Source organism: Oncorhynchus tshawytscha, linkage group LG02, assembly GCF_018296145.1.
Source record: "Oncorhynchus tshawytscha isolate Ot180627B linkage group LG02, Otsh_v2.0, whole genome shotgun sequence".
In the NCBI taxonomy this organism is placed as follows: domain Eukaryota; kingdom Metazoa; phylum Chordata; class Actinopteri; order Salmoniformes; family Salmonidae; genus Oncorhynchus; species Oncorhynchus tshawytscha.
Genome location: NC_056430.1, coordinates 28344010 through 28360353, shown reverse-complemented (window position 1 = coordinate 28360353; position 16344 = coordinate 28344010). Strand labels below are relative to the sequence as shown.

The following is a 16344-nucleotide window of genomic DNA, read 5'->3' as shown; positions in this document are numbered from 1 at the left end:
GTATGACACTACAAACTAGGGCACACCTGTATTTTCCATTCTTCTCTGCAGATCCTCTCAAGCCTTTCAGATTGGATGGGGAGCTATTTTCAGGTCTCTCCAGAGATGTTCAATCGGGTTCAATTCCGGGCTCTGGCTGGGCCACTCAAGGAAATTCAGAGACTTGTCCCGAAGCCACTCCTTTTGGCAAACTCCAAGTGCCTTTTACTGAGGAGTGGCTTCCGTATGGCCACTCTACCATAAAGGTCTGATTGGTGAAGCTCTGTCAGAGTGACCATCGGGTTCTTGGTCACCTCCCTGTCCAATTCCCTTTTCCCCCAATTCCTTGTTTTGGCCTGATGACCAGCCCTAAGAAGAATCTTGGTGGTTCCAAACGTCTTCAATTTAAGAATGATGGAGGCCACTGTGCTCTTGTGGACCTTCAATGCTGCAGAAATGTTTTGGTACCCTTCCCCAGATCTGTGCCTTGACACAATCCTGTCTCGGCGCTCCATGGACAATTCCTTCGCCTCATGGCTTGGTTTTTGCTCTGACATACACTGTCAACTGTGGGACCTTATATAGACAGGTGTGTGCCTTTCCAATCATTTACCACATGTGGACTCCAATCAAGTTGTAGAAACATCTCAAGGATGATCAATGGAAACGGGATGCACCTGAGCTCAATTTCGAGTCTCATAGTAAAGGGTCTGAATACTTATGTAAATTAGGTATTTCTGCCTTTTATTTTTGATACATTTGCAAAAAAAATCCAAAAACCTGTTTTCGCTTTGTCATTATGGGGTTGTGCATAGATTGATGAGGATTTTAGAATAAGGCTGTAACCTAACAAAAAAGGTTAAGGGGTCTGAATACTTTGCGAATGCACTGTATACAGCTTTGTGATCCCAAATACAGCTGATCAACTGATGCAAATTCATCAGAACAACAACATTATTAACAGCTGTGAAAGATCATCAGAAGTAGCCATTTTCCAATGCAATTAAAAACCACTGGCAAGGAAGCGAGGAGTCAAACCATCCTGAAGTTTTCAATATGTCACAAGTGACAAACAAGACGCTTGTCCCTTTTCCCCCTCCAAGAAATGTGAGAAATTAACTTCTTGCCAGCTAACCATGGAGAGCATTTTCCCGCCGCCCGCTCTCCACCCTTACACTGCTTAATCTCCCTTGAAATAATTCCTTAACTTGCCGTGCAGCACGGCAAACGGCGTACCACTCACTCTCATCTTTCTCTGCGATTGCCTCCACTCTGTTACAAAGACACCTTGTCTGAGGGGATTAGCTGCTTCCACAGAGAAACAGAGATAGGTCAATGAGTCGCACTGCCACCGGACAGACACTGGAGTCCAAGGAGCAGGTGTCACCAGCTCAGCCTCTGACATGGCCTCCACATCCTAACAGAAGCAGTGTATCTTTATAGTCAATGATGAGGGTCTGTTTGTTTAGGTTGTGTCCATATGTTTAAAACCAGATTGAGAGACAGAGGGAGCAGATTTACAGGAATTCGTAGGCATTTTAATTATATATAAAACAATATTGAATCTTTATTTAACTAGGCAAATCAGTTAAGAACAAATTCTTATTTACAATGATGGCATACCAGGGAACAGTGGGTTAACTGCCTTGTTCAGGGGCAGAATCACAGATTTTTACCATGTCAGCTCAGGGATTCGATCCAACAACCTTGCGGTTACTGGCCCAACGCTCTAACAACTAGGCTACCTGCCTCATAAAAGCGCCACCCTGCCATCTCTGTTTGTGTTAGTAATTGGTACACAAGGAGAGCAGCACTATAGTTTGAGGCAGCAAATCATGTTTTGCTCTGCAGAGGATTGTATAAAATCAAAGGGTTCTCACAGTAGCCAGGATAGGCCAAGGGTAGCACTGTCAGAAGGTCCTCGTCATCAGAACAACTTTAAATACCCCTGAAGAATGGTTTCAGGGACATTCCAAAAATGTATATTTCAAGCCTGTCTCCTAAATCACGTGTCTTAGTATGTAATGTTGATGGATGAATCTGAATGGGGATATCCCTGAAGGTAGGATACATAGATTTCCATGTGCAGTGGGAGGATGTGGGTGGGAACCTCGTGGCTAAACTGAATTACTCAAAATGTCTCCCTGTCTGGCAGTGTTGGGCACAGATAAGATAACAAGTAGTAGATACATGGGTGGAGGACAATAGGAAGAGGATATTTGTGGTACATTTTACACTTTCCTGCTTTTCATACACAGTGTTTATCATGGACATGATCAAATTAAATGAAAACATCCCAAGACAATGAGCTTGGCCTCTATGACTCTGAGACACCACGCCATGCCAGTCTGTTTTTGTATGTGCGTGTCTGTGAACAGAGACCTGGCCGGGTGGTGCCAAAATCACAACCTATCCCTCAACGTAACCAAGACTAAGGAGATGATTGTGGACTACAGGAAAAGGAGGATCGAGCACGCCCCCATTCTCATCGACGGGGCTGTAGTTGAGCAGGTTGAGAGCTTCAAGTTCCTTGGTGTCCACATCAACACCAAACTAGAATGGTCCAAACACACCAAGACAGTCGTGAAGAGGGCACGACAAAGCCTATCCCCCCTCAGGAAAATAAAAATACTTGGCACGGGTCCTGAGATCTTCAAAAAGTTCCACAGCTGCAACATCGAGAGGATCCTGACCGGTTACATCACTGCCTGGTACGGCAATTGCTCGGCCTCTGACCGCAAGGCACTACAGAGGGTAGTGCGTACAGCCCAGTAGATCACTGGGGCTAAGTTGCCTGCCATCCAGGACCTCTACACCAGGCGGTGTCAGAGGAAGGCCCTAAAAATTGTCAAAGACCCCAGCCACCCCAGTCATAGACTGTTCTCTTTACTACTGCATGGCAAGCGGTACTGGAGTGCCAAGTCTAGGACAAAAAGGCTTCTCAACAGTTTTTACCCCCCCAAGCCATAAGACTCCTGAACATGTAATCAAATGGCTACCCGGACTATTTGCATTTCACTGTAAGGTTGTATTTGGTGTATGTGACAAATAAACTTTGATTTTATTTGATTTGATTTATCCCTGGGATGCAGTGTTTCTTCACACACACAAAGACCACCCATGGACAGCCACAGTCTCCTCATCCCTCTGGCCCGGTACACGTGTACATCCGCCAGCCTGGTCCCTCCCGCCACAAAAGGGGGCCAGTTCCCATTCAGCAGTTAACGAGGGCGACAAACTGGTGGAGCCATTGTCCCTGCTCCTCACTCCCTGTCACAAAGCTCATTGTTGCCATCAATCAACATAACTGCCCGCTTCCACTCTTGACTGTCCCGGGCCATTCTCCAGCCAACTCGCTGGGGATGAACTCTTAGCTCATTGAATGGACCTTAGAATGGAGGAGAAGTGGAAGGAAGTCTTGAGAAGCACCATCAGCAAGTCAAGGACTCTTACCCTCAGGAAAGTCAGATAGTCATCAAGTCAATTGGTGCTTCTCAAAACACACAAAAATAAATATATTTCAATGGGTAACCTAAGCAACACTTTAGTTTTGAACCAAATGATGCATTTGCATGCACTTCCACATGCACATGAACAGTGGCCAATGGAATTCAGGCCAGTTAGAACACATGTCAGTGTGCACAGATGACCTCCTTGTGGAAAAGGTTCCTATTGCGTGCAATGCCCCAGGATTCTCAGTCAAATCAGGCCTTTGCAACCAAAATGTTGGGTTTTATGGCATGTGCTGGACAAAAAGGATGTCTACTACAGTCTAAGAATCCCAACTATGCCATGTCACTGGGATGCTTTGCAAGTAAAGCTTGCCCCACACTATCTTAAATCAGGATTAGAAGGCAGGGAATAGAAAGACAAGAAATAGGGAGGAGGGGGAGGGACAGGGCAGAAGGAGGGAGCCGTGACAATAACCAGACATATTTCAAATGTTTTACCATTCTCAAGCCTTACATATGACCAAATAAGAGTATATCTTAGTAGAGGATGAGGGAGAACTCGACAAGAGGAGCCAGTAAGTCGGAAAATGCCCACAGCTAAAGTGAATAGCTGGACTGTAGATATGGCCGAGAGATGGGGTGACAAGAAGGACGATAGAAGAGAACCAAACGGAGGAGAGCGAGGGAGAGGGATAGAGGGAGAGGGTTGGAAAGGGGGCTGTTAGCATGGCTGCTCATCAATGTACAGGGCTGTTTCTCTACAGCATGATGTGACACTTCATTCCGCTCAACTGCCTCACAATAACAACATTAGCCTAATTAGCTAACACTCACTTTTTATTAGCGCAGTCACACCACACACACACCACCTCCACAGAGACCTCACATGTGCCAGACACTAAATCCCTATTTTAATGCACAACATTCTCATTTCAATCTCTGGGGTTTTCGAAGGATTTACTAAAGCTGTACCTTTTGCGGTCTCTGCTATAGAGCTGATCTGTCTTCTTGGATGTCGTATGCACTGTTGAAAACAGTCCTATAGATTGAATTGCATTGAAGAACACCGGAGAAAACATAGGTCTAAGTGTGCAAGAGAGAGTGAGAGAGTGAGAGAGGGTGGATTGTGGTGTGAGGATCCTTTTATCCTGGTTCAATGGCTCAGAGTAAAGGGTGATTAGTTTGTCCCGTCTCAAAGTGCTGCCACGTCTTAAGTTACGGACATAAAAGCCCAGCCGTGTGTCGAAGAGAGACGACATTGTCATGCAGAAGAAAAACAAAACCCTGCAACTTAGTGAGGGAGACACTGGGCAGCACTGGGGAATGCCTGTTAGGACGTTTCCTTCTGTGGTGTTTTAAAACAAACCAGAGCTCAGGGGTTGAGCAGACAGCCTAATGCTTCCCTGGATAATTTAATACTGTAACCTTTTAACAAGAGACAAAGAGGGCTTTGAGGAAAGCATGAGACCATAAGGAGACCCTGCTGAAAGGCACATCCAGGGGATCATCTCTCACCCCTGTCCCATCCCAGCCTCTTCCCACCACCCCCTGACACAGACAGTAGCCTTCTCCACAGACATGAGGGGAGGTGAGGCACACCACACAGGATAGTGCTGGGGCCTGGACACAGGGGATGGGTAGGTGGAGGTGGGAGAGTTCCTCTGGGCGGTGGTGGGGAATGAAAGTGATGTCTGGGCTGTTTACTAGGGGCTTTGTCAGGGGTGATGTCTAAGGTATGCAGGCTATGCAATGCGGATCAACGGCCGTAAAATCCCATCAAAGGGCCCTGCCAGGTCTCACTTGCGTGGGACTAAGCCTGTCCACACAGAGTTGAGCAGTTCAAGGCCCAATAGCAGACTCAAACCCAGCCTTATGGACCAGTACTGACTCCAGCCTCAGCAGGAGACTCAGCCCCAGCACACCCCAGTCTCAGTCCCAGTCCTGACTCCAGCCTCAGCCCCAGCTTCAGTCCCAGGCCCAACCTCAGTCCCATCCCCAGTGTCAGCCCCAGCCTCAGGCCCATCCCCATCTCCAGCCTTAGCCCCAGCCCAGTCCAGAGAAACTGTACTCTACTGTTACCGTGGCACCTCAGCCCAGCAGATCCCTACAACACGTCTCTCCATTACCAAAGCAGAGGATTAGAGTGGGGGAGATTCTGTTTTGACTCATTGTATAGTTTTCTTCTTGACTCTTTTCTGTTCATTTGCAGGTGGTCTCTCTCCTCTGGGATAGGGTTGTGTCACGGATTTCCTCCTCTTCATCTGAAGAGGAGAGGCGAAACGGATCAGAGGACCAATATGCGGCGTGGTAAGTGTCCATGGTAAATCTTTAATAAAGAAAGTACTGACACTGCATACAAAACAATAAACAAATGACGACCGTGAAGCTACAACATAGACAATCACCCACAAACAAACAGTGCAACCCAGGCTACCTAAGTATGATTCTCAATCAGAGACAACTAATGACACCTGCCTCTGATTGAGAACCATACTAGGCCGAAACATAGAAATGCCCCAAAACATAGAAAAACAAACATAGACTGCCCGCCCAACTCACGCCCTGACCATACTAAATAAATACAAAACAAAGGAAATAAAGGTCAGAACGTGACAGTACCCCCCCCCAAAGGTGCGGACTCCGGCCGCAAAACCTTGGCCTATAGGGGAGGGTCTGGGTGGGCGTCTGTCCGCGGTGGCGGCTCTGGCGCAGGACGCGGACCCCACTTCACCATTGTCTTAGTCCGCCTTATTGTCCGCCTCCGTGGCTTTCTCACCATGGCCACCCCTCTCAATGACCCCACTGGACAGAGGGGCAGAAGCTCTGGACAGAGGGGCAGAAGCTCTGGACAGAGGGGCAGAAGCTCTGGACAGAGGGGCAGAAGCTCTGGACAGAGGGGCAGAAGCTCTGGACAGAGGGGCAGAACCTCTGGACAGAGGGGCTCTGGCGCCTCTGGGCTGACGGGCTCTGGCGCCTCAGACTCCGGCAGCGGCGCCGGACAGGCGGGAGGCTCCGGACAGGCGGGAGGCTCCGGCAGCAGCGCCGGACAGGCGGGAGACTCCGGCAGCAGCGCCGGACAGGCGGGAGACTCCGGCAGCAGCGCCGGACAGGCGGGAGGCTCCGGACAGGCGGGAGGCTCCGGCAGCGGCAGCGGCGCCGGACAGGCGGGAGGCTCCGGCAGCGGCGCCGGACAGGCGGGAGGCTCCGGCAGCGGCGCCGGACAGGCGGGAGGCTCCGGACAGGCGGGAGGCTCCGGCAGTGGCGCCGGACAGGCGGGAGGCTCCGGCAGCGGCGCCGGACAGGCGGGAGGCTCCGGACAGGCGGGAGGCTCCGGCAGCGTCGCCGGACAGGCGGGAGGCTCCGGCAGCGGCGCCGGACAGGCGGGAGACTCCGGCAGCGGCGCCGGACAGACAGGACCACCTGCAGGGAGGAGACAGAGAGACAGCCTGGTGCGTGGGGCTGCCACAGGAACCACCAGGCTGGGGAGACCCTCAGGAGGCTTGGTGTTAGGAGGCACCTGAAGGACCGGGCTGTGGGGGAGCACTGGAGCTCTGGTGCGCAACCTTGGCACCACTTCCCCAGGCTGGACAACTACTCTAGCCCGGACCCTCCAGAGTGCAGGCACAGGTTGAACCGGGCTGTGGGTAAGCATGGGAGATCTAGTGCTTACTACACGCACCTCTCCCTTAGGCTCCACTCCCACATTCGCCCGACACGAGCGGAGCGCAGGCAGAGGACGCACTGCACCCTCCCAGCGCCCCGGAGACACAGCACGCAGAGCCGGCGCAGGATAACCTGGACCAAAACTGCGTACCGGCGACCAGACCCGCTGAGCAGGCACCATACGCCCTGGCTCGATGCCCACACTCGCATGGCACTTTCGGGGGGCTGCCCTATAGCGCACCGGGCTATGGGCACGCACTGGCGACACCGTGCGCTTAACCGCATAACACGGTGCCTGACCAGTAATGCGCTGCTTATAATAAGCACGAGGAGTGAGCTCAGGTCTGCTACCTGGCTTAGTACCACACCTCGTCTGCCCCCCAAAAAAAAAAAATTTGGGGCTGCCTCTCGTACCTGTCGCACTGCTGTGCTGCCTCCTCATATCGCCGCCGCTCAGCTTTCGCTGCCTCCAGCTCTGATTTCGGACGGCGATGTTTCCCAGCCTGTGCCCAGGGTCCCTCTCCGTTCAGTATCTCCTCCCATGTCCAGGAGTCCTGTGATGCTGGCCGCTGTTGTTGCTGCTGCTGCTGCTGTCGTCGCTGCTGTTTACCACGCCGCTTGGTCCGAGTTGGGTGGGTGATTCTGTCACGGATTTCCTCCTCTTCATCTGAAGAGGAGAGGCGAAACGGATCAGAGGACCAATATGCGGCGTGGTAAGTGTCCATGGTAAATCTTTAATAAAGAAAGTACTGACACTGCATACAAAACAATAAACAAATGACGACCGTGAAGCTACAACATAGACAATCACCCACAAACAAACAGTGCAACCCAGGCTACCTAAGTATGATTCTCAATCAGAGACAACTAATGACACCTGCCTCTGATTGAGAACCATACTAGGCCGAAACATAGAAATGCCCCAAAACATAGAAAAACAAACATAGACTGCCCACCCAACTCACGCCCTGACCATACTAAATAAATACAAAACAAAGGAAATAAAGGTCAGAACGTGACAGTTTGGAAGAATCAGTCTTTGCCAAAGTCCATGGTACAAGCCTCTGACCTGTACCACCAGTTACTACCACTCCTCTGAGTCTGCTGATTGGGAATATGGTAGCATGACTATGAGTGTGAGCCGAGATTTAACTGTGGAGCTCCAACAAAACTGGGAACCAGTCAGCACATTGGAATTGGCCACCCAACTGAACAAAGAGGATTACCTGTCCAGCCAAACCCTCACTTTTTTGGCAGGCAGACACACCCACCATCTCAGGACACAAGGAGCCCTGCAGTGCCAAGTGTAGCTGAGCCAGAAGAAAAGGTGATTAGGTCTGGTGGTCAGTCAACACTTTAAGATGTCTGTAAGTCCAATATCATCTTTGTCAAAATTTAAAACAAGACATTGCAATACAAAAAAAAATTCAACAGTAATTTATGAGCTTTCAAAATGACTTTACATATTGGCGCTTTCACCCAGTGTCTGGTCGGTTGTGAACGTCACAGTAACTGTTGCACTGATAGTGCTAAGTGATTAGTGCTTTTTATGGTTTTTTATTTAGATGATTATTTGTTAACATTAAATGCATTATGAAATATGACCTTGAAATGATTTTAGAGCTTCTTAATTGAAATTACAAAGCCAAATATTGATGATATTCAATTGCCAAAACATTGAAAACATTCCATGGTCTCTAACAACACAGAACAAAGAAATGAATAAGAGCCCCATGATATTACTGACTGCTCATTACTGCTTAACACTTATTAACACTAATTTATTCACATTACCTTACTTAAATAAAATATTTGAATTGCGTATATAATTTTTTGGGGTGGACAACTTTATTATTTCATTTTTTAAGTCATCATCTCATCGCTGCTCAGGCAGTAGCAGCCAGCCAACCATCTAACATTACCTATGTGCTCCCCAATGAGCCAAGTGCCCCTTGTTAGCGAAAAGGGTACCCCGTGAGCATTAAGTTGCCACAGATGCCCATGCTGCAGAGCTGTCTGACGAAATCACTGTTTTAGTAGTTCTTCAAAAGTAGATAAAGTATACTTTCAAGACTGCTACAACTATTAATCGGGTAGAGATACCTCCAAGTACATTATGACTTCTTCCTGAATGCTCTCCCAACCACCCTCGGCTCCCGACCCAGGGCGATGGGTTTGACGTACCCTTCCTTCCTCTCACTAGCCTATGGAGTATCACCTCCACTCACGTGTAAGCGGGCGTCAATCCCGTAAAGATTGATTTACACTAATAAACATACAGTCGTGGCCAAAAGTTTTGAGAATGACACAAATATTAATTTTCACAAAGTCTGCTGCCTCAGTTTGTATGATGGCAATTTGCAAATACTCCAGAATGTTATGAAGAGTGATCAGATTAATTGAAATGAATTGCAAAGTCCCTCTTTGCCATGCAAATGAACTGAATCCCCCAAAAACATTTCCACTGCATTTCAGCCCTGCCACAAAAGGACCAGCTGACATCATGTCAGTGATTCTCTCGTTAACATAGGTGTAAGTGTTGACGAGGACAAGGCTGGAGATCACTCTGTCATGCTGATAGAGTTCGAATAACAGACTGGAAGCTTCAAAAGGATGGTGGTGCTTGGAATCATTGTTCTTCCTCTGTAAACCATGGTACCTGCAAGGAAAGATGTGCTGTCATCATTGCTTTGCACAAAAAGGGCTTCACAGGCAAGGATATTGCTGCCAGTAAGATTGCACCTAAATCAACCATTTATCGGATCATCAAGAACTTCAAGGAGAGCGGTTCAATTGTTGTGAAGAAGGCTTCAGGGCGCCCAAGAAATTCCAGCAAGCGCAAGGACCGTCTCCTAAAGTTGATTCAGCTGCGGGATCGGAGCACCACCAGTACAGAGCTTGCTCAGGTGTGAGTGCATCTGCACGCACAGTGAGGCGAAGACGTTTGGAGGATGGCCTGGTGTCAAGAAGGGCAGCAAAGAAGCCACTTCTCTCCAGGAAAAACATCAGGGACAGACTGATATTCTGCAAAAGGTACAGGGATTGGACTGCTGAGGACTGGGGTAAAGTCATTTTCTCTGATGAATCCCCTTTCCGATTGTTTGGGGCATCCGGAAAAAAAGCTTGTCCGGGAAAGACAAGGTGAGCACTACCATCAGTCCTGTGTCATGCCAACAGTAAAGCATCCTGAGACCATTCATGTGTGGGGTTGCTTCTCAGCCAAGGGAGTGAGCTCACTCACAATTTTGCCTAACAACACAGCCATGCATAAAGAATGGTACCAACACATCCTCCAAGAGCAACTTCTCCCAACCATCCAGCAACAGTTTGGTGATGAACAATGCAAAAGTGATAACTAAGTGGCTTGGGGAACAAAACATCAATATTTTGGGTCCATGGCCAGGAAACTCCCAAGACCTTAATCCCATTGAGAACTTGTGGTCAATCCTCAAGAGGCGGGTGGACAAACAAAAATCCACAAATTCTGACAAACTCCAAGCATTGATTATGCAAGAATGGGCTGCCATCAGTCAGAATGTGACCCAGAAGTTAATTGACAGCATGCCAGGGCAGATTGCAGAGGTCTTTAAAAAGAAGGGTCAACACAGCAAATATTGACTCTTTGCATCAACTTTATGTAATTGTCAATAAAAGCCTTTGACACTTATGGAAATGCTTGTAATTATAATTCAGTATTCCATAGTAACATCTGACAAAAATATCTAAAGACACTGAAGCAGCAAACTTTGTGGAAATTAATATTTGTGTCATTCTAAACACTTTTGGCCACGACTGTACACTGTCTGTATCACTAGGTCGTTGTGATACTTTAACAACAGAAACCTCAGTAATATGAAGCAATAGAAGAAAATGGAAAGACTTACGATACAAGCAGCCAGCCTCTCCGTTGAGTTGAGACCATCCAGGACAGCACTTATACACAGTCTGGAAGTCTTGTCTGTAGATTTGTTTATATGCTGTGTAGTATGCCGTCCTGTTATCAAGGAGACATAACATTATCAAAGGATACAAACTAGATCATATAAAGCTACACTATATAAAACACGTCTATACAATAATTAGAGGTTCAGATGTATGGCACAATGTCATGGTTGTTCTGTCTCTTCTTAGGGAGGGTGGAGAGGGTAGTCTGTTCTTAGGGGTTGGGTTTGCCATCCTGAGAGTGGGAGGGCTAGGTTGCTGATGAGGTTCAATGAGTAAGAAGGGGGAAAAAACGTCAGATCCACTACGATAATCACAGAACATTTCCCACTCTTTTAAGTCACATACAGTATAATGATCAGGAAACATTTTCCCAGTCTTTTAAGTCGTCCATTTCAATGTGCAAGACTTGTAGACTATACTTCAGAGTACAGTGTCTATCCCTGTAGTTTAGAAGCCCTCTCACGGCTACTAGTCATTATGCGTCAGTTTGTTTACACCGTGTAATTAAGGGTTTGGCGACCTTCAAAGCTGCCTGCGTCTTTGTATTGTGGTAAATATATGGAGAAAGCGCGCCTCAATAGCACATTGAGAAACTCCCCAGAGAGTGAGTCAGGGGTAAGCCGCAGGACTCTTCCTCACAGGTATGTACCTGACCTTTGGAGATGCCTCGGCTAAATAGATAGGTTAGCTAGCCCCCCAGGAGAGCTGTGGCTATACCTTGCACTTAGTGCTATATGAGAGGCCTACAAGACCCTGATTAAAGAACAAAAGAGAGGGAAAAGGATAGGAGACAGAAAAGAGGAGAGAGATGTTGACTGAGATTTAGGGGGATGAGGATGGCACTCTTAAAACAGCTTTGACGTGATTTGATTACTGTTAAGACTGAGTCAGCAACAACTGCACAACACAGAATTATCCATAGGCAATACATGCAATATAGAACATAATGACTATCTACAGAATAGCATTCCTGAAAAATTCCTCAGAACAAACATAGGAGTCATGAGTATGTGAAAGGCTGACAGAGCTGATGGGTACAGACTAGAAGGATAGAAAACTGGACAGGTGAATAATTAGTGTTTCTTTCAGAATGGATTGATTGATGGATGGATGGATGGATGGATGGATGAAGAGATGGCTGAATGAAAAGTAGGACTCACCTTCTCTCGTATCCCATGCACCAGTTCTGTCCTAGGCAGCCTTGCTTCCAGACCTTGACCATGCGCGTGAAGGCCTGCACACACGGCTGCCTTTGGGCAACCAGCGTCACATCCCGCTCCACACACACGTTGGGCCTGAAAGAGACCAGTGGCAAAAAACATTGAACAAATCAATATTCTGTCATTTTTTTGGTTTACAGTAAGAGGGTGTTATGAAGGATGAACCAGTAAAGATAAATGGACAAGGATTCCATAGGGGTTAATACTGTGTTGAGCTGCCTGTGCTGTCTGCTAAGACTTAAGGGGAATTCTCCATGCATTACTGTTTGACCCCTAAGCAGGGCAGCACAAGACACTGCCTGCAGCAAGACATCAAACAAACATTCACTACGACTTTACCTGATACTACAGTATATCAAAACATTGACCAAAGGAGAGCAGAATAACAAGATCATACAAACTGATTTGGACCTCTTGTTATTGAGTTTTATAAGCCAGGTGCCATAAGCCAGGTGCCATGAGTGTCATAGATCCCATCGTACCATATTCCCTGCATTGTAGTCTCTAAGACCATCTCAAGCTGCCATACTATCCCTCTAACATTAAGCAGTGTTTTGGTACCTCTCCAGTAGCAGAAACTGCAGTACGTCTGAGAGAAGTCTCATCCTTTACGAGTAGCTCATTCATTCCATGTCCAAGCTTGTCTCATCTCTGGGATAGTGTGTATGTCTGATAGGTCTGTGATCACCTTCAGTTTGTGATGCTGATACTGTATCTATTTTTCCAAGACTGGCAATGGTCCCTCTGAGAAAATTCCCATTATTTTTCACTATCTGACATTGACACGGCCATTACAACTGAACAGAGACTTATAATGAAGTCAGACTTATCAGAAGCACCTCATCTCGGACCTATCTCACCTGTTACTTTGGAATGCTCCCCATTATATGGAAAACTTAGGAACATCTCAGGAATGCTTCCTGCATCATTAATCCACACCGAGATCATGTGTAATTATGTAATAACATTACAGTGCATTTTGAGAAAGACAGTAGAGTATTCTTATGAATAGCTCCAGGTGCATCATAGCTCCAGGTGCATCATAGCTCCAGGTGCATCATAGCTCCAGGTGCATACCTTTCTGTGAAATGTACAAAATACAGCCTTAAGAGTTAACAGTGATTGTTGTCTGTGTCGTTTTAACTACAGGTTTATACAAGCCCAGGTATAGAACACATTGTTCTTCTTTCAATGCAAACGCATTTTGAGTAAAACATTGAAACATGAAATTAATTAATTGATAAACAAATATCATATTTCAACTTGTGAAAGTTTTAAAATAATCCTATTAAACGGTAGTTTGATATGTCAACAGATATTGGATTCTGGTTATATTGGTTTTAAACTCAAATTAATAGCAGTAGCAAGTGACATGACTCTTACCAGAAATGTTTTATCATGTAGGTTACTGTGACTAAAATATGTATTATCAAGTAAAAATGACAGCTTGTAAAACATACTTACATGTATGGTAGGAGAATTCCATAGCTGGACACTGCGTATATCCTATCGATAAGTAAGTATTGAAAAACTATTAAAACGAAGATACAATCCATTTCCAAGTTGTGTTGAATGTATCAATATATATGCATTAAAGCGCAGAAATGTAGTGGTATTGACACGTTTTAGTGAAAAAAGACAGAATGCACAAAAAAATCCGTAGCCAAATTACTGAAAAAATATTGGAAGGAGCCTTCACTGTTACACTAAAAAAAATCTACCAGTGAGAAGTGTCAGTACAACACCTTCTAATTCCAAAAGTGTTGCAGTCATACATCCCGTACAGAGTGGTGCTTGGAGGTCGTTCCTAACTGGTTTACAACATGCAGATGTTGAACGCACATGCGCGCGCAATGGCTTATAAGAGTAAATCGAAGCAGTCTGGTCTCATAGACTAGACGTAAAATAGTCAAAGTAAACCTACAACAATCAAATTCTTATGGTTATGTTTGGTATGGTTACATAGTACAGAAGGTTACTTAAAGCTAAAACGAAAGTATGGTATTTGGTCGGGGTGGGTAGATGGGAGGATATCCTCATGGACAATTTCAGCATTTTAGCTAATTAGCTACTTACTACTTACTAGTAGTAAGTAGCTACCTACTACTTTTCAGCTACTTTGCAACTACTTCGAATTTTAGCTAACCCTTCCCCTAGCCTACCTCCTAACACTAACCAAGCTAAACTAGTCTAGCTAGCATTGGCGTTACCCACCTAGCTAACAACAAATTGGAATTCGTAACTTATCATACTAATTGTATTTCGTAACATATTATACTAATTGAAGTGTCCCGGATTTACATTTACTGTGTTATGTCTACCCCTAAATCCAGATTGTTTGAAGAGATTATGGATCATTTCAATGGAATGGATTGGGACAATAACAGAGATGTTAGCTTTTTCCCCCCAAATGTCCTGGTGTTGTAACATGTTGCAAGTTAAAACTGTATTATTTTCTTCAGATATTCATGGGTTTTTTTTCTCACCTTTATTTAACCAGGTAGGTCAGTTGAGAACAAGTTCTCGTTTACAACTGCGACCTGGCCAAGATAAAGCAAAGCAGTGTGACAAAAACAACAACACAGAGTTACACATCGGATAAACAAACGTAAGTCAATAACACAATAGAAAAATCTGTATACAGTGTGTGCAAAGGAAAGGTAAGGCAATTAATAGGCCAATAGTGGCAAAGTAATTACACTTTAGCAATTTACACTGGAGTGATATATGTGAAGATGAGAATGTGCAAGTAGAAATACTGGTGTGCAAAAGAGCAGAAAAACAAAAATAAATATGGGGATGAGGTAGGTAGTTGGTTGGATGGGCTACATACAGATGGGCTGTGTACAACTGCAGCGATCGGGTAAGCTGCTCTGACAGCTGACGCTTAAAGTTAGTGAGGGAGATATAAGTCTCCAACTTCCGTGATTTTTACAATTCGTTCCAGTCATTGGCAGCAGAGAACTGGAAGGAAAGGTGACCAAAGTAGGTGTTGGCTTTGGAGATGACCAGTGAAATATACCTGCTGATGGGTGCTGCTATGGTGACCAGTGAGCTGAGATAAGGTGGAGCTATACCTAGCAAAGACTTATAGATGACATAGAGCCAGTGGGTTTGGCGACGAATACATAGCGTGGACCAGCCAACATGAGCATACAGATCGCAGTGGTGGGTAGTATATGAGGCTTTGGTGACAAAACGGACGGCACTGTGATAGACTGCATCCAATTTGCTGAGTAGAGCATTGGAGGCTAATTTGTAAATGACATTGCTGAAGTCAAGGATCGGTAGGATAGTCAGTTTTATGAGGATAAATTTGGCAGCATGAGTGAAGGATGCTTTGTTGCGAAATAGGAAGCCAATTCTAGATTTAACTTTGGATTGGAGATGCTTAATGTGAGTCTGGAAGGATAGTTTACAGTCTAGCCAGACACCTAGGTATTTATAGTTGTCCACATATTCTAAGTCAGAACCGTCCAGAGTAGTGATGCTGGTCGGGCGGGCGGGTGCGGGCCGCGATTAGTTGAAGAGCATACATTTCATTTGACTAGCATTTAAGAGCAGTTGGAGGCATCAGAAGGAGTGTTGTATGGCTTTGAAGCTCGTATGGAGGTTTGTTAACACAGTGTCCAAAGAAGGACCAGATGTATACAGAATGATGTCGTCTGCATAAAGGTAGATCAAAGAATCACCCGCAGCAAGAGCGACATCATTGATATATACAGAGAAAAGAGTCGTCCCGAGAATTGAACCCTGTGGCACCCCCATAGAGACTGCCAGAGGTCCGGACAACAGGCCCTCCGATTTGACACACTGAACTCTATCTGAGAAGTATTTAGTGAACCAGGCGAGGCAGTCATTAGAGAAACCAAGGCTGTTGAGTCTGCCGATAAGAATACAGTGATTGACAGAGTCGAAAGCCTTGTGAATTGATGTGAGGGCCCCTTAGGCTACAATACAATTATGCCTATATTGTATACCTATATTTGGCAGCAGGTAGATCAACAAGTAATTTCAGACATACAACATCACACTTCACACACATCTTAATGACATATCAGAACAGAGCAGTTTTCAATTCAGGG

The 16344-nt window shown here is 46.0% G+C and overlaps 1 protein-coding gene across 1 annotated transcript in view; it reads right to left on the bottom strand.

Annotated features, from left to right (window-relative positions):
- The window catches only part of LOC112215667 (multiple epidermal growth factor-like domains protein 6), a 96806-nt gene extending 82726 nt beyond the window's left edge, over positions 1–14080 (bottom strand). Inside the window, exons 1-3 of the mRNA XM_042296179.1 lie at positions 13724–14080; positions 12200–12334; positions 10979–11088 (exon numbers count right to left, since the gene is read on the bottom strand). Coding sequence (XP_042152113.1) covers positions 10979–11088; positions 12200–12334; positions 13724–13815 — 337 coding nt within the window. The 5' untranslated portion in view covers positions 13816–14080. The remainder of the gene's footprint in view (positions 1–10978; positions 11089–12199; positions 12335–13723) is intronic.
- Positions 14081–16344: the final 2264 nt, after the last annotated feature.